General features: G+C 48.1%; 11 protein-coding genes across 11 annotated transcripts; 7 read left to right on the top strand and 4 right to left on the bottom strand.

Annotated features, from left to right (window-relative positions):
• The first annotated feature begins 206 nt into the window (after positions 1 to 206).
• Positions 207 to 1,769, top strand: K444DRAFT_613256 (uncharacterized protein). Its single transcript, XM_024880313.1, has 3 exons — positions 207 to 343; positions 409 to 1,596; positions 1,642 to 1,769. The coding sequence occupies exons 1-2, from the start codon at positions 341 to 343 to the stop codon at positions 1,363 to 1,365; spliced, it is 960 nt and encodes a 319-aa protein (XP_024736614.1). The 5' UTR covers positions 207 to 340; the 3' UTR covers positions 1,366 to 1,596; positions 1,642 to 1,769.
• Positions 1,770 to 2,999: 1,230 nt separating this feature from the next.
• Positions 3,000 to 3,549, bottom strand: K444DRAFT_408339 (uncharacterized protein). Its single transcript, XM_024872588.1, has 2 exons — positions 3,501 to 3,549; positions 3,000 to 3,448 (listed from the first exon to the last, which is right to left on the bottom strand). Exon 2 carries the CDS (start codon positions 3,300 to 3,302, stop codon positions 3,051 to 3,053), a length of 252 nt encoding a protein of 83 aa, XP_024736615.1. The 5' UTR covers positions 3,303 to 3,448; positions 3,501 to 3,549; the 3' UTR covers positions 3,000 to 3,050.
• K444DRAFT_613259 (uncharacterized protein) lies at positions 3,099 to 5,702 on the top strand. The gene is made up of 3 exons (XM_024880314.1): positions 3,099 to 3,409; positions 3,496 to 4,998; positions 5,099 to 5,702. The coding sequence occupies exons 1-3, from the start codon at positions 3,297 to 3,299 to the stop codon at positions 5,229 to 5,231; spliced, it is 1,749 nt and encodes a 582-aa protein (XP_024736616.1). The 5' UTR covers positions 3,099 to 3,296; the 3' UTR covers positions 5,232 to 5,702.
• A 132-nt stretch (positions 5,703 to 5,834) lies between these two features.
• Positions 5,835 to 7,389, top strand: K444DRAFT_408346 (uncharacterized protein). The gene is made up of 2 exons (XM_024872589.1): positions 5,835 to 6,123; positions 6,170 to 7,389. Exons 1-2 carry the CDS (start codon positions 6,002 to 6,004, stop codon positions 7,134 to 7,136), a joined length of 1,089 nt encoding a protein of 362 aa, XP_024736617.1. The 5' UTR covers positions 5,835 to 6,001; the 3' UTR covers positions 7,137 to 7,389.
• On the top strand, positions 7,390 to 9,047 carry K444DRAFT_723455 (glycoside hydrolase family 28 protein; the record flags this gene model as incomplete). The annotated part of the gene is made up of 4 exons (XM_024888592.1): positions 7,390 to 7,975; positions 8,031 to 8,168; positions 8,268 to 8,682; positions 8,734 to 9,047. Exons 1-4 carry the CDS (start codon positions 7,694 to 7,696, stop codon positions 9,045 to 9,047), a joined length of 1,149 nt encoding a protein of 382 aa, XP_024736618.1. The 5' UTR covers positions 7,390 to 7,693.
• A 629-nt stretch (positions 9,048 to 9,676) lies between these two features.
• Positions 9,677 to 14,325, top strand: K444DRAFT_590086 (ankyrin). Its single transcript, XM_024878134.1, has 5 exons — positions 9,677 to 9,929; positions 9,984 to 10,157; positions 10,208 to 10,811; positions 10,883 to 13,314; positions 13,371 to 14,325. The coding sequence occupies exons 1-5, from the start codon at positions 9,731 to 9,733 to the stop codon at positions 14,174 to 14,176; spliced, it is 4,215 nt and encodes a 1,404-aa protein (XP_024736619.1). The 5' UTR covers positions 9,677 to 9,730; the 3' UTR covers positions 14,177 to 14,325.
• Positions 14,326 to 14,963: 638 nt separating this feature from the next.
• K444DRAFT_408380 (uncharacterized protein) lies at positions 14,964 to 16,908 on the bottom strand. The gene is made up of 3 exons (XM_024872590.1): positions 16,754 to 16,908; positions 16,425 to 16,690; positions 14,964 to 15,672 (listed from the first exon to the last, which is right to left on the bottom strand). Exons 2-3 carry the CDS (start codon positions 16,669 to 16,671, stop codon positions 15,107 to 15,109), a joined length of 813 nt encoding a protein of 270 aa, XP_024736620.1. The 5' UTR covers positions 16,672 to 16,690; positions 16,754 to 16,908; the 3' UTR covers positions 14,964 to 15,106.
• Positions 16,909 to 18,060: 1,152 nt separating this feature from the next.
• Positions 18,061 to 19,132, top strand: K444DRAFT_630101 (uncharacterized protein; the record flags this gene model as incomplete). The annotated part of the gene is made up of 2 exons (XM_024883158.1): positions 18,061 to 18,204; positions 18,251 to 19,132. 2 exons carry the CDS (start codon positions 18,061 to 18,063, stop codon positions 19,130 to 19,132), a joined length of 1,026 nt encoding a protein of 341 aa, XP_024736621.1.
• A 156-nt stretch (positions 19,133 to 19,288) lies between these two features.
• K444DRAFT_530018 (glutamate oxaloacetate transaminase 2) lies at positions 19,289 to 20,837 on the bottom strand (the record flags this gene model as incomplete). Its single annotated transcript, XM_024874862.1, has 4 exons — positions 19,289 to 19,390; positions 19,443 to 20,440; positions 20,492 to 20,549; positions 20,721 to 20,837. The coding sequence occupies 4 exons, from the start codon at positions 20,835 to 20,837 to the stop codon at positions 19,289 to 19,291; spliced, it is 1,275 nt and encodes a 424-aa protein (XP_024736622.1).
• A 1,058-nt stretch (positions 20,838 to 21,895) lies between these two features.
• Positions 21,896 to 23,990, top strand: K444DRAFT_529606 (cytochrome P450 monooxygenase-like protein; the record flags this gene model as incomplete). The annotated part of the gene is made up of 5 exons (XM_024874827.1): positions 21,896 to 22,028; positions 22,076 to 22,175; positions 22,222 to 22,820; positions 22,868 to 23,008; positions 23,056 to 23,990. 5 exons carry the CDS (start codon positions 21,896 to 21,898, stop codon positions 23,988 to 23,990), a joined length of 1,908 nt encoding a protein of 635 aa, XP_024736623.1.
• A 197-nt stretch (positions 23,991 to 24,187) lies between these two features.
• K444DRAFT_529810 (uncharacterized protein) lies at positions 24,188 to 25,799 on the bottom strand (the record flags this gene model as incomplete). Its single annotated transcript, XM_024874845.1, has 3 exons — positions 24,188 to 24,911; positions 24,964 to 25,444; positions 25,508 to 25,799. The coding sequence occupies 3 exons, from the start codon at positions 25,797 to 25,799 to the stop codon at positions 24,188 to 24,190; spliced, it is 1,497 nt and encodes a 498-aa protein (XP_024736624.1).
• Positions 25,800 to 26,954: the final 1,155 nt, after the last annotated feature.

Below are 26,954 nucleotides of genomic sequence, written 5' to 3' on the forward strand. Positions count from 1 at the left end.
CCTTGGCAGCCGCTTTATCGTTGCTATGTGATTCCTTCCGGTTGCCTAGGACTAGAGGATATAAATAATAAGCTAAAAGCGGTAAGATTATCAAAACAATGGCGGTTGGGCCAGCTTTATTAACATCACTGCTTGCTTCCCCGCTCTACCATAGCTATGTGGCTTCTTAAATGATGTAATAGAAGTAAAAGAGAGTATAATCGACAGTAATAACTACGTCAATAATGTGATATTCCCTCTTAATAGGTAAGCAATCTCTGAATCCCCTCAGTTATGACGGAGAAGTGTATACGGAGTAAAAATCAGGTGATTTTTGACACCTATAGAATCGTCTATATAAATGGTACGTCCACAGCTCATTTTCCTACTAATTATCCATTCTATTTACCTTCAAAAATGGACTTGCAGGACATTCTCGATAATACAGTTCCTGAAACTGTCTTCCATGCGATTAAGGAAGACGTAGAACTAGTGGATTTATCCGCTAGTTCTCCTACCTCTCCCTCTCTAACCCCTCCACCCACTCCAACCCCTCCACCCTTAACCCCTCCTGCTCAGATCTTTGATATAGAGCGCGAAATCGACTTGAATCTTGCCGTACGCCCTCATAGCGGATACTGGTCGGTGCTTACTCCATTGTACGGTCTTCCGATTATCGAAGAAGACGAGGATATTGAATCCAATGGTGGTGAAGGTCCTTCCTCTCAAGAGCCTCCTTCTCAAACGCTTACACTCCCCTTTGGGGAGATTTCCTCAGACTCTGAAGACGAAATCGAGGAGATTCCACGTCCTTTTACTCCATACGAACCTCTAGAAGAGACAGTGCTTGCCGCACGCCTTCGCCAGGTAGTACAAGACCTTGAATCGCTCGATAATCCTCTTCCCTACACTCGTGCTCCTGGTCCTCGACTCCAGGGCATTCAACGACGAAATGAGGAGTGGGCAAGGGCTAATCCTCTCGATCGCGATGACCGAATTAGGGTCGATTTGATATACAAGCTGGGGTTTACAGACAGCGAGATTGTAAAAGAGTTTAAGGAGAAGAAGTGGACGATTCGTCAAGTTCAACATGTACGAGTACAACCACATACCCCTCGTTCTCGATGTAATTTCCGAGGCCCTGTCCTTTGCACAGAGCATCGCAAGAAGCTTGTCCGTTGGATACAGGAATTGCTATTGCACCGGCTTGTCAAATGGGAGGATATACCTGGACGTTTGGACTTGGGGATACCATACGGTGTGAAGGCTATCAAAGCTGCGATGGATACAGAGGGGTATGGGAGGAGAGTCTCACGAATTCGTCCTCTTATTTCTGATAAGGTTCGCCGCGATCGACTCGCATTTGCTTGGGCACATATTACATAGACTTGGATTAATTGGTTTCGCTATCTTTGGAGCGATGAGACCTGGGTAACTGGAGGATTATACGGAAGGGTATGGGTTACTCGTCTTATTGGTCAGAACGAGGAGTGGCATTGCGATACGATTATATAAAGGCATAGGAAGAAGCCTGGGTGGATGGCTTGGGGGTGCTTTACTGGGATACTGAAAGGGCCACTCGTAATATGGGAGAAGGAATGGGGCACAATCAATGCCGTACGTACTTCTGATTTTGACTTGAGGCTATACTAATCAACCTAGTCATCCTATAGGGCTCATATACTCCCAGTTATTGGGCAGTGGATAGAGCAGAACTCTCACCTGGAGTGGACGTTCATGCAAGACAACGCTCCTGCCCATAATGCTCGTCAAACGAAGGCAGCATTCGCTGATATGGGTATAATTCCACTAGCCTGGCCTGCCCTCTCACCAGATCTCAATCCTATTGAGCATGTGTGGAAGTGGATGAAGGACTGGTTGGAAAAGGAGCGTCCTTTGGCTACTAAGCAGGAGCTAAAAACAGCTGTAAGGGAGGCTTGGGAGGCAGTACCGGAGAAATTCCTCCTGAAATTGATCAAAAGTATGCCCGATCGAATGCAGAGGGTAATTGATGCTCAGGGAGGGAATACACGGTATTAGGTGGTTAATTGACTAGCTAGAAACACTCTTTTAGCTCTCCTTTTTTGTACTGTTTTCATGCTTCACTCTCGCTTGGGTTGCGATATATATATATACACTCATTTGGGCTTCAATTATATCACTGGTTTTTATGTACTCTATATAGCTTCAATTTTGAATGGTCTGGCTGCAAATTGTCATTTGATTTTAGTGGGGCACCCCTATGTTCTGGATGTACTAAAGCAGCCAGATAAATCACCCTTATTTAGCTAGTAAGATCGGTACCACCAGTGGCAAACTAACATATGAACAGGGGGGGGGTACTGTAGAGGTGAATCCGCCTATCACGCTTATGGGGCTGCGCATAGTCACGTTGATGTTTCACGTGACACTTGTGAGAACGCGTAAAATACAAGAGCTCGATCAAATTAACCACTTATGAAGAAAAGATATATAATAGTAAGAACTTTTTTAATATTAAATTTTTTCCTAATAATATTAAAGTTTCTAGTATAAGTTATATAAATATAATTTTTTAGATTTTACTTGTATATTATGGCAAACCCAACGAATTAAGGAATTAAGAGAGGTAAAAGCTTAATATGAGAATATTAAGGTAAAGAGCTAAGCAGAGGAAGAGAGAGGAGCTCCTTAAGTAAGCCGGGAGCTTCGTTTGCATCACGTGATACAGAAATTTTAGCAACCTCCACCTCAGCTTGCCCAAGAAATCCCAGGTTACATGTCTAGCACCTTAACCAATATTTTACTTATATTTCTTAATTTAAAGAGAATATAAAGTATAATTAAGCTAGTAATTAAGTATTTCTTTAGCTTTAAGTTTATATAAAATCACTAAGTTAATTGTTATCAGTTATACGCTCTAAGATTGTCACGTGTATTATCCACGTGATACGCTAGGCTATATTGAGTTGGGCTGTTTCGTATTCTTACCTACCGTGCGCACCTGTACAGACTTCTCTCCTTAGTTTAGTATTCACAGAATAGGGGCCACTCTCACCCGCTCCCCAAGCCTAGAGCCAAGCCTCGTGACATTAGGTGTGTTTAACGGTTATTCGCTCTCCTTTAAGCCACAAAGCAACTGAGCCGCGAGACAGCAAGGCTTTCGGGTAATTCCAAAGAAGGAAATCGCCATCAAGATCCGCGATAACCGCGCCAGAATGTTCCTGCTGCCCCAGCATACCTATTGAAGGTATTATGTCCACGTCGCATTGAGTGTCCTCGGTACAGGAGAGAGAAGAGAGAAGACAGTGTACAAGCCCGAAGGTTGGAACTACGTGATGCATATCGTCAAAAAGGATCCCAGGACTTCACAATCCAACGCTCCCTCCAAAGCAGACGCTGCCAAACGCCAGAACCATCGTAAGAGTCGATTTGGGTGTTTTACCTGCAAGTAAGCAAGAAACCGCGCTTGATCTCTGCCCAGAGGGACCTTCACACACTCCATATAAGGCTACCTGACTGACATATTATATGTAGGAAACGACGTGTCAAATGCGATGAAGCCAGACCAGCTTGCAAGAGATGTATTGATTATAGCGGGGAATGCAGCGGCTATGTCACCACTGCAGCTCCTAATGCTCAACTACAATTCTCCAAGCCGGAAAAACTTCCATTGATCCCAAGAGTAGCTGAGAGATTGACCGTCACACATCAACCGAACCAACTCGTGGGAGCCAGCGATGAAGACAGGAGAGCATTTGAGTTCTTCCGTTCAGAGACCGGTCCCATGATGGCTGGTTACTTCGAGGCAGATTTCTGGAGCCATTTCCTGCTCCAGTTCAGCCATCATAAACCTGCAATCTGGCATTCAGTGCTTGCTTTGAGCGCCTTTCATGAACAGCGTTTGCTCCACGAGGATCGACCTATGCAAAAGGCCGATTTGGTTCATCGGAGATATGCCCTGCTACAGTATAACAAAGCTATCAGTCTTCTCAGGGGCCAGGGTTCGACCGGCAAGGTCCCAACAGAGGTAGTACTTGCGAGCTGTGTGCTCTTTATGGCTATCGAATCAGTTATGGGAAACGTTCCAGGAGCTGTGAATCACATGTCTGGTGGCATCCAGATTGTTCGATTGTGGAAGAAAGAGAGAGCCAAACCGGGATCATCATGCTCAAGTTCAAAGTTCATTGAAAACAATCTCATTCCCATTTTCGAACACTGGAACCAAACCACATTCACTCATGGCCGAGCTGCACCGCCAATCTCGGAAGTGGAATTGGCCTTGGATGAGCCAGAGTCTGAATGGTTTGCCAACATTCTCGAAGCCAATGCGTCTTTGCTCAGGGTCATCAGAAATGCACAGCAATTCACAATCACCTTTGGACGTTCCGATGAAGATGTGGACATTGCCCAGAAACATGCCGAGGTGTTCCAAAAACACCGTCTCCTGTTCCGACTTCAACGATGGGAGGCAGCCCTCAAAGAGCTTCTGGCCCGCCCAAGCATGGCGCACATCAGCACCAGGGATCGAAGAGCAATCGCTCTTCTTCGCGTTCGACACAATGTCGTCTGGATTGCCATCTCAAACGCCAAACCCGCTGACGAAACAAGCTTCGACGCCTTTCTTACTAATTTCGAAGAAGTGGTAAACCTCGCTGAGTCTGCCGTCGACACTGAATGTGTGACGTCTTGGACTCAACGCTGGGCCAATGTCAACTTCCAGGCACACAATATCCCCCATTTACATTTGACTGCCACTAAATGCCGGAATCCGACCATTCGACGCAAGGCGTTGGCGTTGTTGAAAGGGTCGTTCACTGGGCAGCGATTGTGGAACATCGATAGTGCGATCATTGTGGCTGAGAGAGTCGTGGAACTTGAAGAGGAGGGGTTGGAGGATTTAATAGATGCGAAAGGGGATGTGGTGCCGTCGGAATGGGCTCGAATTCATGAGATTAAGACTGAACCGGCAACGATTGATGGCCATCGATCAGAGCTGGTTACTTTCAAACGAAAGATGGGTGGGAAGGGGGAACACTGGTAAGTAGATGGCGGAGTGAATGCTGTTTTTGAAGTCCCTTTCCGAAGGCAATCTTACCTTCCTTGAGTGGAGATTGCTGACCACCAGGGTTTGCTGTAGGAGAGAAAAGAAAGAGTACATCGGAGTTGCAGATTTCTCGTGGTCTGAACTCAGGAATCGCCTCATAAATCCAGAGAGTTCAGAAGCAGAAGCAGAACCAGGAACCTGGAGTGGTCTCAAGCAGTTGACCTAGGCTAGCCAGCTCTTAGGACCTCGAATCACTTCAAGTTGCCATTGAATCGTGCCCTGAAACCTAGAGGCATCCTCGTCCCTTCCAGTTTCAAAGCCGCCGAACAGCACTCTGCAACGGCTTTCCCAATTGGTATCCTGTCGATTCTCAGATTGTCGAAATTTCAGGCGATAAACGAACCCCTGGGAGGTCAGGAGGAAGCTAGTGAAGATAGGGGCAAGTTGCGGCGCCGGCCTGCGTTTTCGGGGATAGCTTCAGCCTGTCACTGCTAATCTGAAACAACGGGGGGCCTGAAGAGCCTATCAGTTGAGAGTGGAAGAATAATGTAACGAGCCTGCGGACATTAGTCTGTGTTTTCAGGCCCATTCTCCAAGTTATCGCGAATGCTTCCCAGTTTTGAGAGAACAAGGAATAATTAGAACTAAATATTTCATGAGCTGAGATTTTGGAAGGTAGTGAAGGTTTCGATTAGAAGACATTTAAAAGTTTACAATATTTTAGAATTTATTTGGTGCAAAATACGTAAAAACACGGCCTTGGTTTGGTGGCTCGGAGCGTAACTGCAGGGGCTGCAGCACCAAAATTATGGCCTCCCAACCCCTCAACTTCCGGCGTGGTTTGGGGGGTAGATCAGCCATGGGGGTAAAATCGACGACCGAATGCTACTTTACACCTTCACTTGTCAACAGTGAATTGTGCAGCAGATCACATATCAGTAGGAATTGTCCGCTGATGGCCTGAAGTGTGTTTGAACCCCACCAGATCACCAATCAATGCAAGCATCCGCTCCTGGCCGTGGGCCAAACCCACACTACCCAACCAAATATGCGCCCGTCGAGCTTCCAAGCCAATACCAAGGCGCAGGAAACCCCAACGGACCTACAAATACTGGCTTGTACTTCCCCTCAATCCCCAATTCCGTATACCACTAACAAATGCAGCCGGCACGAACTCGCAGAACAAACAACCCCTCAAATCGCCCAGCAAATATCGCAATATACCCCACTCTCCTTCCCTCCCTTCTCCATCCCGACAGACACCGACTCCCTCTCCTCGGGTTTCCCATATACACAACGCCTCTCCCAACTCCGAATAACACGCGATCAATGGCACCAATTCAGTCTCGAAGCCGTTAACGCAGCGAAGCTCACTTTCCGTGAAGATGCAGCGGCGTGGGCGACTGGCGTTGGCACAGGCGCAGCATCTTCTGCCTTCCTGCTCGTTTTCGGCCCCGCAGTTGGATACTACACCGGGAAAGCAGTACATAAGAAAACAGTTATTAAGAAAGTGAAAGAGAAGTTGACACAAGATGGAGAGTTAAGGAATGTGTTGAGGAGCTGGAATGAGGGCAGTTTTCTGGAGAGGGGAGTACAGGTTTGGTTAGAGGCGCCGAGTGAAGAGGCGGCGGTTGATGTGCAGCCGGGTATGAGTAGGAAGGATGTGGAGAAGGAGGCGAAGAGGTTGGCAAGGAGGTTTAGGATCGTGGTACAGCCGTATGATCCGAGGAGCGCGCCGTTGGGACAGGGGAGTTGGGGGAGTGGGCAGAGTCCTGTTTCGCTGGGGAGTGGACATCAAGGGGAGGGCTGGGGCGCGGAACAAGTGCCTGTGAAACCGTATCCAGCGCCTGTGCAGCATAACCACGCAGGTTGGGGTAATCAACAAGCGGTTGGACATGGTGGAAATCCCATGGTGCAGGAGTTGCCAGGTCCGCCTACGAAACCGTATATGACGCCTCCGCAACAAACTTGGGGAAATCAACAACCGACCCAGCTCGGTGGGCAGCAGGTGGAGATGGTACAGGAGCTGCCAGGTCTGGCTGCGCCCTTCATTGCTGAGCTGGACGGTGGGAATGGCAACTTTCAACGGCCTCCTGAGATTCCACCTAATGATCCTCCGAAGGTATCATGACGCGGAGAATAATAACGGTTGTTACTTCTTGGCTGCAGGGGGAGATAAATGTACCTATTCGTGCAGCATATTGGTACAGTCAACCATACTTTCAGGGGAATGCCTTCGCTTGTCCCAAGCGAACGTCCAGACGAACGAGGTTTGAATTATACACCAGGGTTTTCCAGGGGTGAAAGGCTACCTATGAGCTACATATTCAGCTAAGCTTAGTCGCTAGTGCTTCTCGTTGCAGAGTACACTTTTCCCAATTCCTGATATCGGCTGTAGTTACACCGAGTCTACAGCACCCTCAATACAGCTCCCATCCGGATAATTTCATTGGCTGACTGGAAAGAATACCCAGCCTATTCCCCGGACTGCGTTTCCCCGGAATAATTTAAAAAGGCGTTGTCAGACTTGTCCCGGTTCTCAAGTTCCCCAGTCTCACCCCGCGCGGGGAATCCTTGTTGTGAGGAATCTGGGGCTGCATAACTGCACCTGCCCACATTCTTTGTTCTCGATGAATTTATAAGAACTGTGAATAACTTGTCTTATTAGAACACCCAGTTTGTTTCAACATGCGTTTCTTTACCTCAGTCCTGTTTGCTCTGAGCGTCTCGTCTGTCACTTGCAATGATTCAAAGCCGCAGGGCCCCAATCCTGGCGTCAAAGACAAGAAGACCTGTACCATCAAGCCAAGTCTCGACGGCTCCGATGACACACCTGCTATCCTCAAAGCATTCGATTCTTGTGGCAAGAATGGACGAGTTGTCTTCATCAACGAGACCTACCATGTCGACACGGTCATGAATACGACAGGTCTAGAGAACGTTGATATCGATTTGTATGGAACTCTCTTGGTAAAGTCACATCCTTCAGCTTCGTCTTCTCCTACGATTGGCTAAACTGTATAAGTGGTCAGCGAACATCACCTACTGGTTCAACGCCTCTCTCTTCTTCGGCTATCAAAATCAATCCTCAGCATGGTGGCTAGGAGGCAGCAACATCTGCTTCAATGGACACGGCTCCGGAACCCTCGATGGCAACGGACAAGTCTGATATGACTTCGTCAAAGGGGTATCAAATTATCCTCACCGACCGCATGCTCTCACGATCTGGAACGCTCGTGACTCGGTTTTCACCGGGCTGAAGTTTGTGCAAAGCCAGATGTGGGCGATGACCGTCTTCAAAAGCGAGAACATCCTGATGCAGGATGTTTATATTAATAGCACGTCCCACAGTGGAAGCCCAGCTCGTAACACCGATGGCGTGGACACGATATATAGCAACAATATTCATTTCGATCGTATGACGATCATTAATGGCGATGATAGCATCTCGGCGAAAGCTAATAGCACAAATATCCTCATCACAAACTCTACATTCATCAATGGACTGGGTGTGGCGCTGGAGAGTATCGGGCAGTATGAGGGTGTGTATGAGATTCTAGAGAATGTCACAGCGAGAGATATCATATGTGTGAAGACACTTCATGCAGGGTATGTAAAAACATGGACTGGAGAGAGAGTTGGATACCCACCGAACGGAGGCGGTGGAGGTTTAGGTTGTAAGGCCTCCCACATCCCCAGTCAAACTCAAGCTAATCTCACATTCTCAGATGCGAAAAACATAACCTTCTCCAATTTCACCGTCTCCGCTCTCCGCGGCTCACCATTCGCCATCTCTCAATGCACCACCTTCAGCGACACAGCAGGCGATTGCAACAGCTCCGAATTCCAGCTCGAAGATATCTTGATCGAGGATATACGGGGAACGATTAATGCGGATCCGGTTGCGAGTTTTCGGTGTAGCGGCGCGGCGCCTTGTAGGGATATTAGTATGCTGGGTGTGGAGTTGGATTTAGTTAATGGGAAAGTGGCGAGTGGGTGGAAGTGTAGCAATTTGGTGGGGGCGGTGGGGTTCAATTGTTAGGGAGCGTCGCGTTCGGGAGGGAGTGCTACTGATGAGTGTTAGGAGGAGAAAGGGGTCCATCACGTGAGTTGTGTATCACGTGATAATAAACAATACTAACTACGCGCTTCATGTCAGACCGGAATTTTGGATGTCGCGGAGATTGAGTCAGTTTTCGGGTGATCTGATTACCGCTTTTAGCAGTAGCGTTTTTGAAAGTTGGGAGCCGAACATTGTAAGCGCTGGCAAGCAATCGTGAGAGGCTGGTCTATTTTTAGAGCATGCGCTCACGCGCTTTCGTTGACCAGCTTGACCTGGTACAGCGTAACCATCGCCAATCGCGCCGGGACCTTTCCCGCTGTACTCAGGGATCCTCCTAATCCTGTACCTGAAAGTCGCACTGACTGGAAGTAACTGGACAACGAAATTAAGTATCGCGGCAAAGCTGCACGCCCAATGGAGCAACAGCGCGGCAAACTCACCTGTCTTAGCTGTGTAGATAGCAAGGTGCAGGCCAACAATGCAGGGGTAGTACCTTCCTTGGCCAGCAATTTCATTCAATATCTCTTTCCTTCCTCCTCATGAAACCTCAGCTAGTATGCTGTCGGAGTATCAATACTTTGAATTGTTTGCTGCACTCCTTTCCGTCCTTCTGAGATCCCGCCTGAGGAGACTTAATTTCCCATTATCCCAGCCTCATCACCATGGAGCACCTCACCCCTCCACCGTCCGGCAGACTCGTACCGAAGATTTGGACTCAGTGGCCTCTGAGTCCCCGTCTCATCAAGAACTTCGGGCCAGTCCGGCATTCTAATCCTCAGGAGAAGAATATTTCGGTCGAGGGAAGCCAGATTTCGGAGTCAGTCCCGGCCACTACGGAGCCAGACGATGAGAAAGCCAAAGGTGGTCCTCGCTCGTGTGACCAGTGTAATCTTATGTATACTTACTTCGGTACAGAACAGAAGGATATACGGCAGCTTAGATTATTGTCGCCCGTTCGTACGAAACAAAAGCACGACAGCCTCCGAAGAATCGGATATCCTGAGAGCTGCAGTTGGATGTTTAGCACCCCACAGTTTAAAGAATGGTTGGGTCATGAATATTCTGCCGTGCTATGCTGCTACGGGCCTCGTGAGTTCTGCTTTCTTTGCTCTCTCGGTCACCAACTCACCTGTATTTAGCTGGCTGTGGTAAAACCGTACTCGCGTCTGGCGTCGTCGAAGCCTTGAACTCATCCGATTTAGATGACGTGGAAGTCACATACTATTATTGCGATTATGCCGATAAGGCATCCCTCGAGCCCGCATTCGTTTTAGGAGCCCTTGTGCGAGGCCTCCTGCGAAATTATAATATCCCAGAAGAAGTCGGACAGCTTATCGAGCAACAATATTTCGATGGCAAGCGTACTCCGGAAACGAGCGACGTCTTTCGAGTGCTCATGCAAACGGTCTGCTGGTTTCAAAATGTCATCTTGGTCGTCGATGGCATCGACGAGGTTGATGAAGCGGATAGAAATACGATTCTCCGGTGCTTGAAGACTTTGATCTCGTGTCCGGGCCTGTCAGCGAAAGTCCTTATCACAAGCAGAGAGGATCAAAATGTCCTGAGCATACTGTCGCCTCTTCCAGAAGCCAGCTTCCGTGTCAGTCTTCTCGAGTCGGCCACATCCAACAACATTGAAAGCTACGTTCGTGACTCGGTAGAGTTGATGTTACCAGTGGTCCTCGGCAACGCAAACTTAAAAGATGAAGTTATTCAGACATTAATCACTGGGGCCAAGGGAATGTAAGTAATAAAATAACCCACATATCGCCCCTATTTGCTCTCTAGAGTGATCCGCTGACTCTTTGTTGCAGATTTCTGTGGGTGAAGCTACAGCTTGAAACTCTACGCCTCGCGAGCCATGAAGATCACATCAAGCCCATCCTACAGGACTTGCCAAAGGATTTGGACGAAACATACGACCTCCTTTTACAAAGATTGGCCCAGTCTTCAAGCCATGTACTTATTTCACGAATGTTCGAGTGCATGATCGCTGCTCGCCGCCCTTTGACAATGGAGGAACTTTGTGAAGGCATGGCTTTCACCCTTGAAGATCGCCGCTGGGATGATGAGAAGATTCCCATCAATGATTTAAATGTTTTGGGGACATATGGGGGCCTAGTGGTGTTCGACGAGAAGACTAGAATCATCCGTCTTGCCAATTATACAGTTCAGCAATATCTTCTTCGGGAGCGCCCAAAGAGCTGCTACCAGTTCAACTTAAAGGACGCCAACAAACACCTTGGAGAAGTCTGCATAGCCTATCTCTGCTTTGAAGACTTCGAAGAGCAAAACAGCCCCATCAACAACAGGATGGCCATCGAGGAAATGTTAAGTCCAATTTCGCCTGTGGACCAACCACAAGAATTCCCACCCGCAATCGACATTGCGTCTATCACAATTGGCTTCCGTCAATCTATGTCTATGCCATCAATAGCTCCACAGCAGAGCCAACGAACCTTTGAAAACTTCGGCCTTCATCGCTATGCAAAGAAGAATTGGCTGTGGCACGCAGCAAGGTTCGCGCAAAGTGAGAAGTCCGAGAAACGAGACAATCTCTTCCAGAGTCTGGTGACTCAAAAGCAGTTGCCCTTCGAATTCAGACCATGGTCTGCAGATCTTTTCCTCGGCAATCCGTACCCAGATCAGATGGGCTGGGCGATCACTCACAACAACCCCAGCATCATCAAAAGCTTATCAGGATTTGATCAATGGTTCGATTTTAAGAACTATATCAGAGATTCAATTACCTGGGTGTTCAAGAATGTTGTCAATAACTGCCTATCGGGCGAGCAGCTGCAATCGATCGCTTATTTCCAGGATGCTTGGAATGAGAGCTTGCCTATGCATGGATGGGCCTATTCCAAGATGTTAATTGCAGCCCGAAAAGGCAACCTATCGATCCTCGATCTTTGCAGACCGGATCTGGACAAGCCAGAGCGTCCTTGGAATCAATTTCGAGCTCATCTGATTCTTGAAGCCGCTGCTGCTAACCAGCATGCTGTCATCGATTCTTTCAAACTGGCACAGGGGCCAATAATCGAACAGAGCAGGTCGTTCACCACCGAGTATGCTGGTCAGCTTTGCAATGCTCTCGAACGAGCTGCACTGAATGGACATGCCGATATGGTTCGAAGGCTAGGGCGAGCAGGTTGGAGTGCCTCGAACATTTTTGGCAACAGAACGTCAGCCGGTATCCTCGCTTTGAACAACGCCATTCTTGGCAACAACTCTGATGTGATAAAGGCTCTACTCGCGGCTTTGGAGCTTACCATTTATGATCCTAAGGACCCTACGTCACAAAAGGACCCAAGACTTAGCATCAAAGCACACGCATTTTGCAAGGCTGCCTGGGCCGGCCATGTTGCAGCTGTGAAAACTTTTCTCCAGGATGGGGCAAGCCCAGTTGCAGCTGATGAGAGTGGGATGAATGCATACATGCAAGCCATCAAGGAGGGACATATGAACATATTTGACTTACTGTTTCCGTTGCCGGGATGCGGGAGTGAAGGAAACAGCACAGGCTTTCCTTTGGCCCTGGCCGCCGCACATGGTCGTACCGAGATTGTCGAATACCTTATTTACAAAGGTGCCAATGTTTTCCAGACTGAAGGTCTGGCTTATCGAACTCAAGGACTCGATCAGAAGTCAAAAATGCCAGGTCCGACACCGCTCTATGCGGCTGCCGCTAATGGACACTACGATATTGTCGAGCGTCTTCTGGCTGCCGGCGCTGGTGCAGATGTCATCAGCACAAAGGACGTGGTGCAACCTGTTGATGGAGCCGAAAGTGCTCGTCAAAGGTTCTACGCACCGGAAAAGGAACCTCTTGCGGCACTTGGTGTTATCCATCCATATCAACGACCTCTTTGCGGCGCAGCTTTGAACGGTCACTTTTGGATCGTCCAGCTACTCCTCGGAGCCCAAGCCCTTGTGAACCCCTCGAATCTGTCTGAAAACTCTCCCCTGTTGCTCGCCCTCGTTGGTGGTCATTCCGACGTGGCCGATCTATTGAGTTCGAAAGGAGCGGAAATCAGGAACACAGAGATGGCTGAACAGGCCCTGCTTGCTTGCTCAATGTGCCCAGACGGAACGAGGGCTCTGCAACTTTTGATCGAATATGGCGTATCACCAAAATGCACCAACTTCTTGGGAGAATCTAGCCTTCATATTGCGACGACGGCGGGCTTGCCTGATATCATGAAGTTCCTTATCAAGGTCGGGGTGGATGTCAATGCCCAAGACAGTATGTATCAATATTTTCAGTTCATGATCAAGTTATACTGACCAAAGACTTCTCAGACCTGGGGCAGACACCACTCATGAGAGCCTGCAACAGCCAAAATTATAGAGCAGCATGGATCTTGACGACCTCAGGAGCAAACCTCTCAGCTACAGACCGGTCTGGCAATTCAGCCCTATCCTGGACATCTGTCAGCGGAAACGCTCAGATCGCCCATTTACTATTATCCAATGGAGCCCCCGCAAACTCACCGAACCTGGTCAGACAGACGCCTTTGTTAGAAGCGACTTTGGCTGGAGATCATGCCATGGTCAAACTCCTGTTGGGCTACGGAGCCAACCTACATGCTAGGACTGGACAAGCCATTGACCACCATGGGAAGAAGATTCCTAGGGGTTCAACTGCTCTGATGATTGCGACGATTATGAATGAGCCAAAGGTTATTGAAGCATTATGTGTCGCAAAGAAGGGAGTCGAGGACGTCGAATTTGAAGACCGTCGGACGAGTCTACTCCTTGCAGCGGAAAACGGAAAACTGGCAACATTTCACGCCCTAGTTAAAGGCGGAGCCTCTTTGAAAGCAAGGACTTCTGGCGGCCTATCCGCTTTAGATCTCGCCGTGAGAGGGATAAACATTGAGGTACTTGAGTACCTAATGGCTCTTCAGAAACAACGGCTGAAGGCGAAGATGGAAGGGATATTTTCTCGCGAGGAGTTCTCGGGGGCTATCGCGATCATGCCGAACCATGGCCAGTCTCTTTCCGCAGAGATGCTTATAAATTTGATGAAGTTGGGGGTCAGACAGGAGGAGTCTCAGGATTGCGTTCCCATGACAGATCCTTCGGAGGAACTGTGGGGCTGGTAGAATATATTGGATTTTGGGACCTTGGAGCTTCTGTGAAATTGGGCGTTTTTTTGAAAGCTGGCGGGATCGCGGCTGAGATAGGAATATTTTACGATACCCACAGATGCATAAAATAAATAAACAAAACATTTCAATTCAATTCATACATGGAAAGCAAGGTTCATATCCCAATTCAAAACCTTTTCACGTGATTGATCCCTACCAAGTTCTCTGACACCCATGCTCACAAGAAGTTTAGATTGCCAATTTTGGTCCGAAACCAGTGCGGAATGGAAGGAGGGGAAGTAGGTGTGGTGGTGAGAGTAAGTGTACGTCAGGACTTAGAGGAGTTAAGAATTAAGCAAGGCAATGGAAGGGGTTGCGATTCCCATGGGTGAGTACACTGCGAGAGAAGGAGATAGATGTGTCTCGTGTACGGAGTATCAGGGGTTCGAGTTTCGTGGTATAAATTAAGATAACTTTTAAATCTTAAGGTCCAATCAGTCGATATCATCACATTTTGATTTAGCGGGGCTTAGATGGAGCCGTACTATGGATCCTTGGTGCAGAACGGGAAGGCTAACCAAAAAGATACAAAAAAAACAGTCAATTATCAGAGGATCAAGTTGCCAATCAGCTCTGTTCAAATGGAAATGTTTTGCTTAAAAGAACTTCCACTCGTCCTCGAGTTTTCATATATTCTTCACAAAATTTTCATCAGCAAAGAGAAGCCTTTCTCCGCCAAGAACGAACACCAACAACCATTCCACATTGTTGTATCTCACAACACTCCCACGATGTTTCTCTCAGGTCTCCACCTGACACCGCAACCTTCGTGCTCGAATATCGCAGCAGCCTCAAACAAAATGGCGAGCCTTGCAGCAAGGCAAAAGTACCAAGAACTGAGATCGCTGCGACCTCAACACCGCGTACTTGCAACTACAAGAATCATCAAAGGAGGCAAACAAAAATAACTCTTCGTACCTCCCGCTCGAACTGCGCGTTATGATCTACGAATACGTCTTCACTCGGAATCACGTTATGTCCAATATATATTCCGGCAAAGCGAGGAGGAACTTTCACTCCACGCTTTGAAGAGTGTGTCAAGCCTAAATACCGTGGGGAGAAACCGAGCTTGCTATGGCAGCTAATGCAAATCGATCTGCATCTATGGCGCAGCCTATGACCGCGCTCCTGCGGACCTGCCAATAGATTTTCAACGAGGGGAAGCCCGTCTTCTGGAAAGAGAACGGACTTGCCTTTATTCCTGATCCAAAAACTGGACACATATTCGTTCCTTTTCCGAATGCGAAGTTTCTGTGCCATGTCCCCCGCGTTATTCTCGACTTTCACAACCATGAATGGTCGAACGCGCTGTCTACCACGGCCCGTATATTGAAGGTCTTGGGATGCCTCGCTGAAAAGGAGGGTCTGAAAGATATTACGTTGGTGGGTGTGCCGCATGAGAGCAGAGCCCACGATGACATGGTGTCGCGCCCTTTCATGTTTCTGCTCTACTACACGATTCATCATCATGAGGAATACTATCGAGTGCTTGACATATTGAGTGACGCTGGTGAACAAAAGGGAACAATTTCGAAATTGGAGAGGAAGATTCTCATTGGGACTGACGATTTCGAAGTGCAGCATGGGAGGCTTTTTATGCCCGCGGAGCTGAAACGAAGGTTTAAAGAGGCTATGATGGCAGTTAATTTTGCCTTTGGAGGGGAATTGGTGGTAAATAAGGAAGTTGTTTGTAAGGATGGTGTTGGTACTCGTGCTCTAAGAAGATTGTTATAGGAGAACATCGATAGCGATGATGAAGAGACAGACGGGGAGAATTTGGTATAATGTGGCACAGATCATGAGGAAGAGTAGACAAATGAGAATGGATAAACGGACGATGAGAATGGAGCGCAGATGATGAGTGAGGTCCCGCAGATGAAGGCCTTTGGTGGGAAGCCGACCCTTCAGACGGAGTCATCCTAATAGACATCACTCGTCCACTCCGGGCTCATAGTCCTCCTTGGAATGACTTAATCGTCGATTCACCCTTGTGCCGGTAGTACAATCATAGAGAAGAAATTAGAAAAGTTGCGCCTATTGTATTCACACTGCCTGGTTATCTGTTCAGAGACGAGTATATCTTGTCCGCTGGGATGGGACTTTCACGAAAATACTCTCCTCAAACAAACATAAATCCAACTTCAGACTTCATACTCGACGAGAAATCAAACAAAACAACCAAAACGACCGAATACAGACTCACCTGAGATCGAATCTAAAATGCGCTCCCAGCTCATTCTTTCCCTCGTTCTCCTCATCCTGGGACTCTCGCATCTTGCGCTGTCTCTCCCTCCGCCTAAAGAGAGCTTGCCACCAAGCTCCTCCCTTAACACAACAACTTCGGATTCAACAAACGTGCTCTCAGCACGCAGTGATGGCTCTAGCGGCACCTCCCTGGGAACCGGTGGTATCATAGGAATCATCGTCGGGTCAGTCGTCCTGCTAGGCATTATAGCCTGGTTTATGGCTCTGTTGAAAAAGAAGTAGCAGGTCAGACCCCCTTACAACAACCTCAGGAATTCCTCAGCCTACTTGCACACTGCCAAGCCTCCTCTCAAGGCGCGATCCCTACGGCGGCACTGGATGCCCAATTTTGTGTATCATCCTAATCAGCGTCGGCGCCCTCGCTGTGCTGGGTTGTTTGGCCATTCCCTTTAAATGTTTCGGCGCACTTGCGTGAGAGGAAGGGTGTGAGTGGCGATGTACCTGGGTCAGAGTGGTCGATAAGCTTGTGGATGGGTTTCTATGAAGGGGAGTGTGAACGGAGGATGCGATGCGTTGGGAAGTAGTATATCGAATGAGATACCTTTCCATCCCTTGACTCAACGCTTGCCTATCTTGCGATCAGAGACTTCTGTTGAATCCTCTCTTTGTGATCTTATATTTGACGCGGCTTGATAAATGAGAGGGAGGCCTTCTCCTTGACTCGGGCTCCACGGTTTTCACAGAGATGTTGGATTTCTAATGAGCCAGAGTTCTCTGCCAATAGCCCCCAACAGCAATTGCCGTTCCGAGATCTGTCTTCAAGTTCTTAACCTTGTCGTTCTTTTTGCAGTATTCCCGTGTAATCCTCGGGTTCCCAGACATCCATTTGCGAACCTTCAAATTGAGCCCAATTACTGTACCTCCACACTTTCACACTTTTCTGATCAGACTCCGTAAGAGATAGATTTGGATAATGAATTTCTCGGAGATTTCTTACCGAAGATAACCTGGAATTGGGGAGGGACGGATGATAGGTTGGACGGTGTAGATGTAGCTGCTGAGGGTAGAATGCTGAAGTCGAAATGTAGTGGCTAGCACAGGAAAAATGGAATGATTCTCTCTGGGGCTTCACAGTGGGATTCCCATTTGAATTACCAGTGTGGCTGCGGAGGAAGGTACGTAAGGACGGGACCATTCGAGCCACTTTTCGAGATGCTTGATCCTCGGTCTCAGGCCCCCGAGTTTTCACTCATATTTTTCGATTTTCTCGGCCTGTTGCTCAATAGACTCATCCCACTCACCCAAATCGGCTTGCAGACGATGATTTTAGCTGTGATGAAAGTCCTTGTTGTTGCCAGTAATGCAGAAGCCGGTCCTGGCGCCGGGTGAATCTCCAAGGTCGGGTTTCGTCGTGCTGGATCAAAAGAGGAGGCTCATTGATTGAACAAGTGCGAATGTACATTGATCAATGCTTTGTGGGGTGCTAAAAAGAAGCGGCCATCGGCCCAATATGATGTGAAAGTCGAAATTGTGGAGAAGAGAGATGAGGTTCGAAAGCGCGCCTCAGCCGCGTCTCCCACAATTCGTAAACAGCCTCACCAAACACAACCTCCCTCCTTCAATACAATGCCAAAATGCTACCACCAATTGAAGATTCCGTGCTGCAAAGCAATCCTAAATTCGCAGCTCTTCATGCCACACTGGCAAACAACATCTTAAACCCAAACGGCTCAACCAAGAACCACCACGCACAAAAGGAGCTGGAAGCCGTGACAGAAGTGCAACCCCACGCCCGCGCTTTTATCTCTTCTAACAAGATCACAGTCCCTCAAAACGGCCCGAATCCGCGCAGCAAAGGTCCATCTCCTACGTAATGCCCTCAGCCATCTCGACCTCGCCGCACCCACTACCAGCACAACGTCAAAATCCAAACCCTCCGCGAAAACGCCCGCGACTCTCCCCACCGAGCTCCTCGAACTCATCCTCCTCCTGTCCGCACGCCTCACATCCGCCCCCCTCCCCCAATCCTCGATCAAGCTTTTAGAATCAACCTCCCAATGGACATCCCTCCCTTCCTACCTCCCGCAAATCGGTTCCCTGATTTCAACGCACCTACAAACACAAGCTCTCGCCCTAGCACGAATACTAACACCAACAACCAATCCATCGTTCCTGCACCGAACCATACCGAAACTACATGACAGTATCAAAACCTTACAAGCTGACAATGCTGCCAAGAAGCGAGATTTGACGGCTAGACGCGCGGGCTTGGTGTCGAAGACTACAACACTGCTGGGATTATATCATCTCGCTACGACGCTGGTGATTTTGATTTTGGAGCAAAGCGTGCATGGCTCCGTCTCCCGGCATGTGAAGGCGCATGCTGAGTTACTTTCGATATCGGCTCAGTCTTTGCAGTATCAAGTCAAGGAGAAAGCGATGAGGGGTGAGAAAATGGTGTACACGGAGCAAGTCAAGAGTGCGCTGCAGGAATATGTTAGGAATTTGCGGGATGGGAGGGAGCGGTTGAGGGAGCGGAAGAAAGAGGCTGAGAGGGTGCTGTGGGGGTATGGAGTCGGACGCACAGAGGAGGAAGGAGGGGCCGAGAAGGAAAAGGTTATGAGGGAGATTGCGAGGGTTTATGAGGAGATGATCACGGAGCTGAGGGAGGTGGGGCGGGATGTTGAGAAGTTGAAGGGGAGGTAGGGTGGTTTGTGTTTGAGTGTGCTTTACGATTAACGTTTTTATGAGGGAAGTGAAGAATGTGGAAGTATTTGTACAATGTGGTGCGATAGCTTGTCTATGGGTTAGCCAACCATTGAACCTGGGACACTATCGTATCCAGACGCCTCTATCACACTTCTATGGCTTGACTGCATGGATGGCAGCTGCGAGTCTCTTGACGTTTCCGGATGTGATGCCTGCGACTGATATTCTGCCGTCCTTGGTAGCATAAACAGAGTGCTGAGATACATGTTAGTAGTGAATTCCTTCCCTAATAGCAGACACAGCTCACCTCCTTAGCCAACTTATCCATCTGCTCGGGGGTCAATCCTGTATAAGCAAACATGCCAATCTGGCTGGTAATATGGCTCCAATCATGCTTTGAACCTAAGTTCTCAAGCTCCTTCTTCAACAGGGCACGCATGGTGATGATACGGTCAGCCATTCCCTTGACTTCGCCGAGCCATTGCTTATTCAGGGCCGGGTCGTTGAGAATTTCGGAGGCAATACGAGCACCGTGAACTGGAGGGTTGGAGTAGAGGGGCCGGACAAGGATCTTGATTTGTGAGTCCACGCGCTTCTTTTCCTCGGCATCCACGCACACAACGGAAAAGGCTCCAACACGCTCACCGTACAAACCCATGTTCTTGGCGAAAGATTGGGCGAGGCAAGGGTTGTGGCCTTGCTCAACGAAGTATCGGACTGGGAAAGCATCCTTATCTGTGTCTCCTGAAGCAAAGCCTTGGTAAGCCATGTCGAAGAACGCGTAGTGTTCACCAGACTTGACAGCCTCGCTGATCTCCTTCCATTGCTCGGGTGTGGGGTCGACACCGGTAGGGTTGTGGGCACAAGCGTGGAGCAAGAACATGCTTCCCTTGGGAGCGCCCTTGATATCCGCAATCATGCCCTCGAAGTCCAGACCAATTGTGTCCTTGTTGTAGTATCTGTACTTCTCAACAGCCAGACCTGAGTCCTTGAAGACAGCAGCATGGTTGGCCCATGATGGCGTTGGAATATAGATCTTCTTTGCACCTGGGTAGAAGCGTTCGAGGAATGCACCACCGATTCGGAGAGCCCCTGTGCCGGAAATCGATTGTGTGATGACGAGACGGTCGAGAGCACTGGAGCCAGGACCATACGCCAGAACAGCTGCAGCCTTGGTGAACTCGGGGACACCAGTAATTCCAGCGTATTCTTTGTTAAGTTTTGCAGTAACGACCTTGTCTTCGGCGGTTCGGACGGAGGGGAGGACGTAGGGTTTGCCTTGATCGTCGCGGTATGCGCCAACACCTTAAAACAGCTATCAGCAACGCGCAATTACATCCAATTGCTTCAGCACACCTAGATTGATCTTCTCCTTGAAGCTATCGGCCTTGAAAGCCTCAGTGATACCTAAAATCTCGTCAGAAAAAGCAATCCGAAGCTCTCCACTGTTGAGTCATACCCAAGATAGCCTTTGAAGAAGCATTGGAATTAGTAAATGGCACACTTCATGGTTCCTCAATTACTTACATCCTGAATTACTATTAGCCAATGTCTTCTCTAAAAGAGTGCAGGTTAGAAAACTCACGGGAGGTCCTTGAGGCACATTTGCCCACGTCGAGGCTTTGCGCAGCGCGACAGAGCTTCTTGGGGCTGCAGCACGAGCAACAGCTTGCCTGCCGGCTACTCTGACTGTTGAAAGCATGTTGGCGCAAAATATGGATAATAGGCGAAAGAGAGCAGCCCTGAAGTGAGAGAATCGAAGCTTGATCTTCCAAAAATTAAATCCGGAGGAGACTTAAGCTGTTTCTTGCCCGGGGAATTCTTAGCGCACTTTCTTGAACTTTTAATGGGTCTGGGGTCTTCTCGGGTAATGCCGGACCTTGTCACTTTCCATTCTTCTGTTCATTCTCTTTCTTCTCATCGATAACTTCATCGTAAGCTTCACTTTATGAGCTGTCGCTCATCGTATACGATTGATGGGTTGTTTTACAGAGCAAGCTCCAGGTGAGACTGAGGGTAAAGTCAATCCAACCTCGGCCCTGCACGCATTTAGCCCACACGCGAAGTCGCGGCTCGGGGACCAAAATAGGGCATAAAGTACGAGTGTTAGGGCCGATGATATATTTACAGCTGGAGCGAAGCTCGACGTTGTGTCTCCACACCTTTGGACGGCCTGTGAACTGTTTCGTGGGAAGTGACACGCCAACGCATGAAGCGACGAAACGAAAACGCCATCTTTTCATCCGCCGTACATGTGCTTCTCAGATTTCCTTCCAAAGGGCCGTCACGGCTCTCACACAAGTTGTTGAGAGAATTGTGTGGTACAAGCCTTCAACTTGACTTTGAAAAGCATTTCCTTCCCTGCCACCTTCATTCATGGCTCGAAGAAGCAAATTTGGAAGGAACGCCGCCCACCTCAAGAATGGCCGTTCCAAAAGTTCAGCTCCGCCGGGAACACTTTGCTTACAATCCGTCAGAATATCTTCACGCTGAGGCTTGGCGACCCTAGGAATTCTCCGTCGCATTACTCGTTCGGCGTATCCGTGAGCAAGGATAGCCACACTCGAGCTTGACGCCTCTTTGTGATTCCAAGGCTGGGAATTGGACCCCTGCTCCGCATCCCAAGCTGTCAGTTTCACATGCGACATCTGCCATGCTGTACTTAACTCAGATCCTCCTCTAAATCAGACGCTTTTCTTTTCGGTCTCAAGAGTCCGAGTGTTGTTACTATTTGCTCAAGTGACGAGCATCATTGTGACAATGTTGAGTTACGTTGCGATTGGACTGGTTGGCCTCGTTGGCCTGGTGGTGTTCTGGTTATCAACGAAACTTGCCGCACTCAGTCGCAATATTGCTGCGGCAAAACAATCTGGTCTTCCATATCGTATATCCAGTAAGACCGTAATTCTGCTACTTGTTTGAATATTTCTAACCATTTAGTTATCGATGGCGTGCCGGGATATCTCTGGATAGCAACTCACAACCTTTTCCTTGGCCCGCTTCACAAGTTCACCCCGTCACGGAGATGGCTATGGCCGAAGTTAGGGCCTCTTCCAGCTATCCACCTACCAAGCTTATACCCTTAGACTTGCTCATGTCCATCGCTCCTGGTATTACCCTCAAGAAATGCGAGAAGCTCTTGGAGAGGTCTACCTGATAGTTAGCCCTGGGCAAATATTCATGAGCAGTAGCAATCCAGAGGCGAACGTACAGCTCACAACCCGAAGAAGGGACTTCGTAAAGCCTGTGGAGTTGTACGCCATAGTCGATATCTTTGGACCGAGCCTCTTGACCACGGAGGGGGACGACTGGAAACGACATCGCAAGATCGTTGCACCAGCCTTCTCTGAGAAGAGTAATTCCCTGGTTTGGAAAGAGAGTTTGCGACAAGGATTAGCAATGGTCGACGTTTGGTCAAAAATAGAGGGAAATACCTCTGGGTCAATGAAGGTCCAAGATACCGCTCCGTACACTGCTACCATGGCTCTGCATGTGATTTCTGCAGCTGGATTTGGAGTAAGGCAACTATGGGCAGGCGAAAATGAGGAAAAGTTAGGGTCCAACGCAATTCCTGGTTTCAACACGTCCAAGCTAGTTGAAAGTCATGCCATGACTTTCAAGGAATCTCTCAAAACATTACTTCACAGCATCATTTGGTTGGCAATATTTCCGGTGTCGTTACTACGTAGGTCAAGCCAAGAAAGTCGAGTCACCATTCTAACTGCATGATAGAAATATCGCCTTTTGAACTCCACAAAAAGTTATTACGATCATATGTTGAATGCAGCGATTACTTTTCTGAATTGTCTGAGTTCAAGGTTAGGCAACTTGAGCGTGGAGAGATGACGGAGCAGGGAACTATGGATGTGATGGGTTAGTCCCGTCTTACTTCATTAGCTGCGGATTCTAACGTGTTCAAGGACCACTCGTCAAGGCTTCAGAGAGAAGTCCGGAAGATTCCAAAGGACCATACCTGACAAAGCAAGAAGTCATCTCCAATTCATGGATCATCCTCTTCGCTGGGCACGAAACTTCAGCCAACATTGCACACTTGTGTTTTCTGTTTCTCGCGATCGAGCTTGAAAAGCAGGCCCGCATGCAAGAAGACATTGATTCAATCGTTGGATCTCGATCTTCCGAAGAATGGTCCTACGACACTGATCTCGGTCGTCTCTGGAACACAATGCTTGGGGCAACAATTAACGAAACCCTTCGCCTGATGCCCCCCCTCATCGATTTTCCCAAGATCGTAAGAGGTGCCCCACAACCCCTGACTTTCGACGGAAAAACAGTCTCGGTGCCTACTTCTACAATGATCCACGTCAGCACGGTCGGTGTCCAACGAAATCCCAGGTATTGGCCTTCCAGTCCCAGCAAGCTGTCGAACAAAACGCACGATTTAGATGACTGGGTGCCTGAACGCTGGTTCTCCTCAACCAAGAAAACAACGGAGAAACCGAGCTCCACCGATTCTGGAAGCGAGGATAGTGAGAACACAACCTCCTTCGATACTAGCGATGGCCTTCTCGTATTACCAAAAGGAGTATTCATCCCCTTCGCTGAAGGTGCTCGGGCTTGTCCTGGAAGACGCTTTTCTCAGATTGAGATCACGGCCGTACTAGCTGTGATCTTCAAAACATATAGCTTGGAGCTAGATGTCAGCGAATGGGCAAGTGATGCACAAGTTGAGAAGATGAGCAAAGAGGAACGGAGGGCGGTATACCAGAAAGGAATAAACAAGGCAAGGAACCTGATCGCGGCAAGTCAGTCGGAGATCTTCTTGAAAATGAGGGGAAAGTATCCTGTCAGATTTGTGAAGAGGGGAGAGGAGAAGTTTATGGGTTGTTTTAGTTGAGTAAAGTCATGTTCTGTTATGCATTGCTATGTTTGGTCATATGAAGGCGGAGAGTTTGGGATCCTATTTTAGAGTTGTGCTCAGCGGACGCTGCATTCTTCATCGAGCCACTCGTACAACCTATACTCTGTCGAGCAGATGAACCATAATTCAAATCATTTACTGAAATTCGGATTGTCGATAATTCCGATGGTACACTATAAGACGCAGCCCGCTTCATCCCACAACTCTCGTCCCCCTTGACCACAAGCACTTTCAAGCCACAAAAAAGATTCCAAGGTATCCTCGATACTGCCCCATTCAGTTATATCCAGCCTCCGAACAATCAAAGCCAATTGGGAAACAAACCAAGGTCTTTCCGGCTTGTCCGAGGCAGCTATCCCTCCTAGTACCAGCATCCATAACAGCACTCCAGACAAATTGGTTCCGAAAGTTCCAACATCCAAACACTCAATCGCTGTTTTGAGACGCCGAACTAACTCAAGCAACACATTGTGAGGATTTGGGATTGGATAGACCACAGCCACGCCGAAGACTAGTGCTGCTAAACGGCAGCACTCATAAATATTGGGTTTCGATGAAGGTATAAAGCTGAGTTCTTCCGAAGCTGGTAGTAATACTAGCCTATGCTGAACCGCCAGTCGCGTTCTATTTATCTCTCCGAGCCCCAGACTAAACGGCTTGCCTTGAAAGTAATAGGTAATCGCAAGGGTGTAAGCACCCATTGAATCCAAGACTTGAAGCATAGAGTCTGTTATTCCGTAGTCTCGAAGTCTCCAGAAAGCTGTAGCCTGTGTCTGAACAAGCGGACGAGGAGGACATATTGCCCAGGCTCTAAGAGCAGCGATAGAGGCTGTGTGGATTCTAAGCGCAGGGAAATCTGGCTTCCCGAGAGTATTGGTCGTCATAGTAACATCCCCCCTAGCGCCGAATTAGAAACCAGTATGTTAAGTTCAGGAGAAATTTTACACACGCGACAATAATCTCTGCCAATTTATACAGTTGGATGTTTTCAAGTCCACCTCTCAATGCGACGATATCTGCGATTGCCTTAATGTGTCGTGGAACAAGTCTGAAATTCCCATATATGTTCAACCACCCAAGCTTTGGAAGGGGAGAGTTGAAAGGGTTCCTATTTCCCTGGCTCATAAAGACTTCTTGAGTAGCGAGGACTAAGATCGCGAGGATGGTTTCGTCTCGTAAAGCTTGGCTAGGATCGGATAGAGCCTCCTTCAGCTTTTGGATAACGACAATTTTGTGGGCAAGAGGCGTTGGAGCGTTAGGGAAAATGTTAGACGAGCGGAGGAAGTCGAGGTGGTTAGAGCCTGAGTAGACCAATGAATGGAATACTATAGGAGTTCGTAGGCCGAATGAAAAATATTCTTTTGATAGAGGGTTGGATTCGCTAGGCGGTGCCTTATCAGGTATAAGCCCGGGTAATAGGTAAGTGACAGCTAGTGAGTTCTTAGTTTAAGAAGGGAGCGATATGATCTGCTTCAGTGAAAAGTTGTACCCACCGTGGTCCATCAATTCCTGCGAGTAAAGGTTTGGCTCATCCATAGGCAAACTCGAGAAGGGATCAAGTCTACCAGCACCGAGAGTCCCGATGGGATTCAGCTTCACCGGGATTAAATCCCGAGTTGAGATCCCTAGTTGAGTTGTGGGCGAAAATTTTGATGGATAGTCTTCATCGTGTTCCAAATCTTCTGACGACTCAAAATCCAGACTTTGAGATGTCAATGGAACATATTTCGGTAGTTTTGTATTTCGTTTTGGAGGAGATTTGTGGGTTTTTCTGAATTGCTTCATTGAGAGTTTTCGAACATGAGAACGGATATCGGGCCGGTGTCCTTGCTTATACGATGCTGCCTCACCTGTCTCATTTACAAAGAAGAAGGTAGAACTAGATGGCTCAGATGTATGGAGTGGTGGTGAGATAACCTCTTCTTCGTTTGAAGTCCCTGAGATAGCTGCGTTACTCATCTTAAGCCAGTAGATGCTTGCAACGCAGTATGTTAGATGTCCGGTATCACTCGGACTCTGTGTGGTCGCAAATTCTGTTGGCTCTCAAGTGCTTGGCGGCGTTGTCGGCGTTTTGGCAAAAGAAAGAAGGCGGTCTTGCAGCTAATAGCTTGGTATAACGTTATTATCAACCGAGTGAGGTTGTATTCTAGACTCTAGAGCCCAGCGAGCCGGTGCGACAATAAGTGGTGAAGTTCATGATTAATCATCAGCTAACATTGTCCTTGCATCGGGAAAAAGCAAAACCAACCCCCTAGGTGTCGATTGGGTGTATCGATTGGGGGCCGGACTAGCCTAATAATCCAAAGTAGAGGCGCTCGGACAGGAACACCAAAATTGTAGCTTTCTTTTTAAATATAATTTAATTTATAAGGAATTAATAGAATCTAATACTTTTATTATTTTATTATAGGGCTAATCAAGGGCTATTTAAATATAAACTTTCTATAAAATATTCATTAGTAATAATTCTTTAGATTAAAGAAGTTAAAATGTTAGTATTTGTGAGTAATTGTGAGAGGCTCAAACAGCAAGGTAGTAGACAAGGTAGAGTGACGCTTACAATTACTAACTGATTCCAAGAAGAGACTCCAGCAAGAAACCTCCTTCCAAAATTATGCGTGCCTCTATCCCCCAGTGCTCAGCTGGGGTATACGAAAGCACTTAGCCCTAATCAGGAAATGTGATCCTGGGTAAGCACTATGCCCCCGATTAGGAAATCCCATCCGGTGACGCCTAACGCCTGCTCTTGCTTGTCACGTGTGCCCATCACAGAAATCTGAGGACATGCTTTACGCACAGGCCAACTGAGCCAAAAGACTACAGTGTCTCACGGTTGTTACAGGCTTATGGTAAGTCTTGTAATAGCTAGACTGTAATTGGATGAACGTGCGAAGTCGAAGTCGTATCACGTGGACAGATTTCGCTTAGTAAGTGGTGACA

Source organism: Hyaloscypha bicolor, assembly GCF_002865645.1.
Source record: "Hyaloscypha bicolor E unplaced genomic scaffold K444scaffold_83, whole genome shotgun sequence".
Lineage (NCBI taxonomy): Eukaryota > Fungi > Ascomycota > Leotiomycetes > Helotiales > Hyaloscyphaceae > Hyaloscypha > Hyaloscypha bicolor.

Excerpts from the sequence above, each read along its gene's own strand:
- K444DRAFT_613259 (XM_024880314.1), top strand. The coding sequence starts at position 3,297 with ATGCATATCGTCAAAAAGGATCCCAGGACTTCACAATCCAACGCTCCC. Across the intron at positions 3,410-3,495 it reads TTTGGGTGTTTTACCTGCAA|GAAACGACGTGTCAAATGCG; the intron begins GTAAGCAAGAAA and ends TATTATATGTAG. Across the intron at positions 4,999-5,098 it reads GGTGGGAAGGGGGAACACTG|GAGAGAAAAGAAAGAGTACA; the intron begins GTAAGTAGATGG and ends GGTTTGCTGTAG.
- K444DRAFT_408339 (XM_024872588.1), bottom strand. The coding sequence starts at position 3,302 with ATGCATCACGTAGTTCCAACCTTCGGGCTTGTACACTGTCTTCTCTCT.
- K444DRAFT_408346 (XM_024872589.1), top strand. The coding sequence starts at position 6,002 with ATGCAAGCATCCGCTCCTGGCCGTGGGCCAAACCCACACTACCCAACC. Across the intron at positions 6,124-6,169 it reads GGACCTACAAATACTGGCTT|CCGGCACGAACTCGCAGAAC; the intron begins GTACTTCCCCTC and ends TAACAAATGCAG.
- K444DRAFT_590086 (XM_024878134.1), top strand. The coding sequence starts at position 9,731 with ATGGAGCACCTCACCCCTCCACCGTCCGGCAGACTCGTACCGAAGATT. Across the intron at positions 10,812-10,882 it reads ATCACTGGGGCCAAGGGAAT|ATTTCTGTGGGTGAAGCTAC; the intron begins GTAAGTAATAAA and ends TCTTTGTTGCAG. Across the intron at positions 13,315-13,370 it reads GGATGTCAATGCCCAAGACA|ACCTGGGGCAGACACCACTC; the intron begins GTATGTATCAAT and ends AAGACTTCTCAG.
- K444DRAFT_408380 (XM_024872590.1), bottom strand. The coding sequence starts at position 16,671 with ATGCCTAGCAGGACGACTGACCCGACGATGATTCCTATGATACCACCG. Across the intron at positions 15,673-16,424 it reads CATTTTAGATTCGATCTCAG|TAGAGCAGAAACATGAAAGG; the intron begins GTGAGTCTGTAT and ends TGAATCGTGTAG.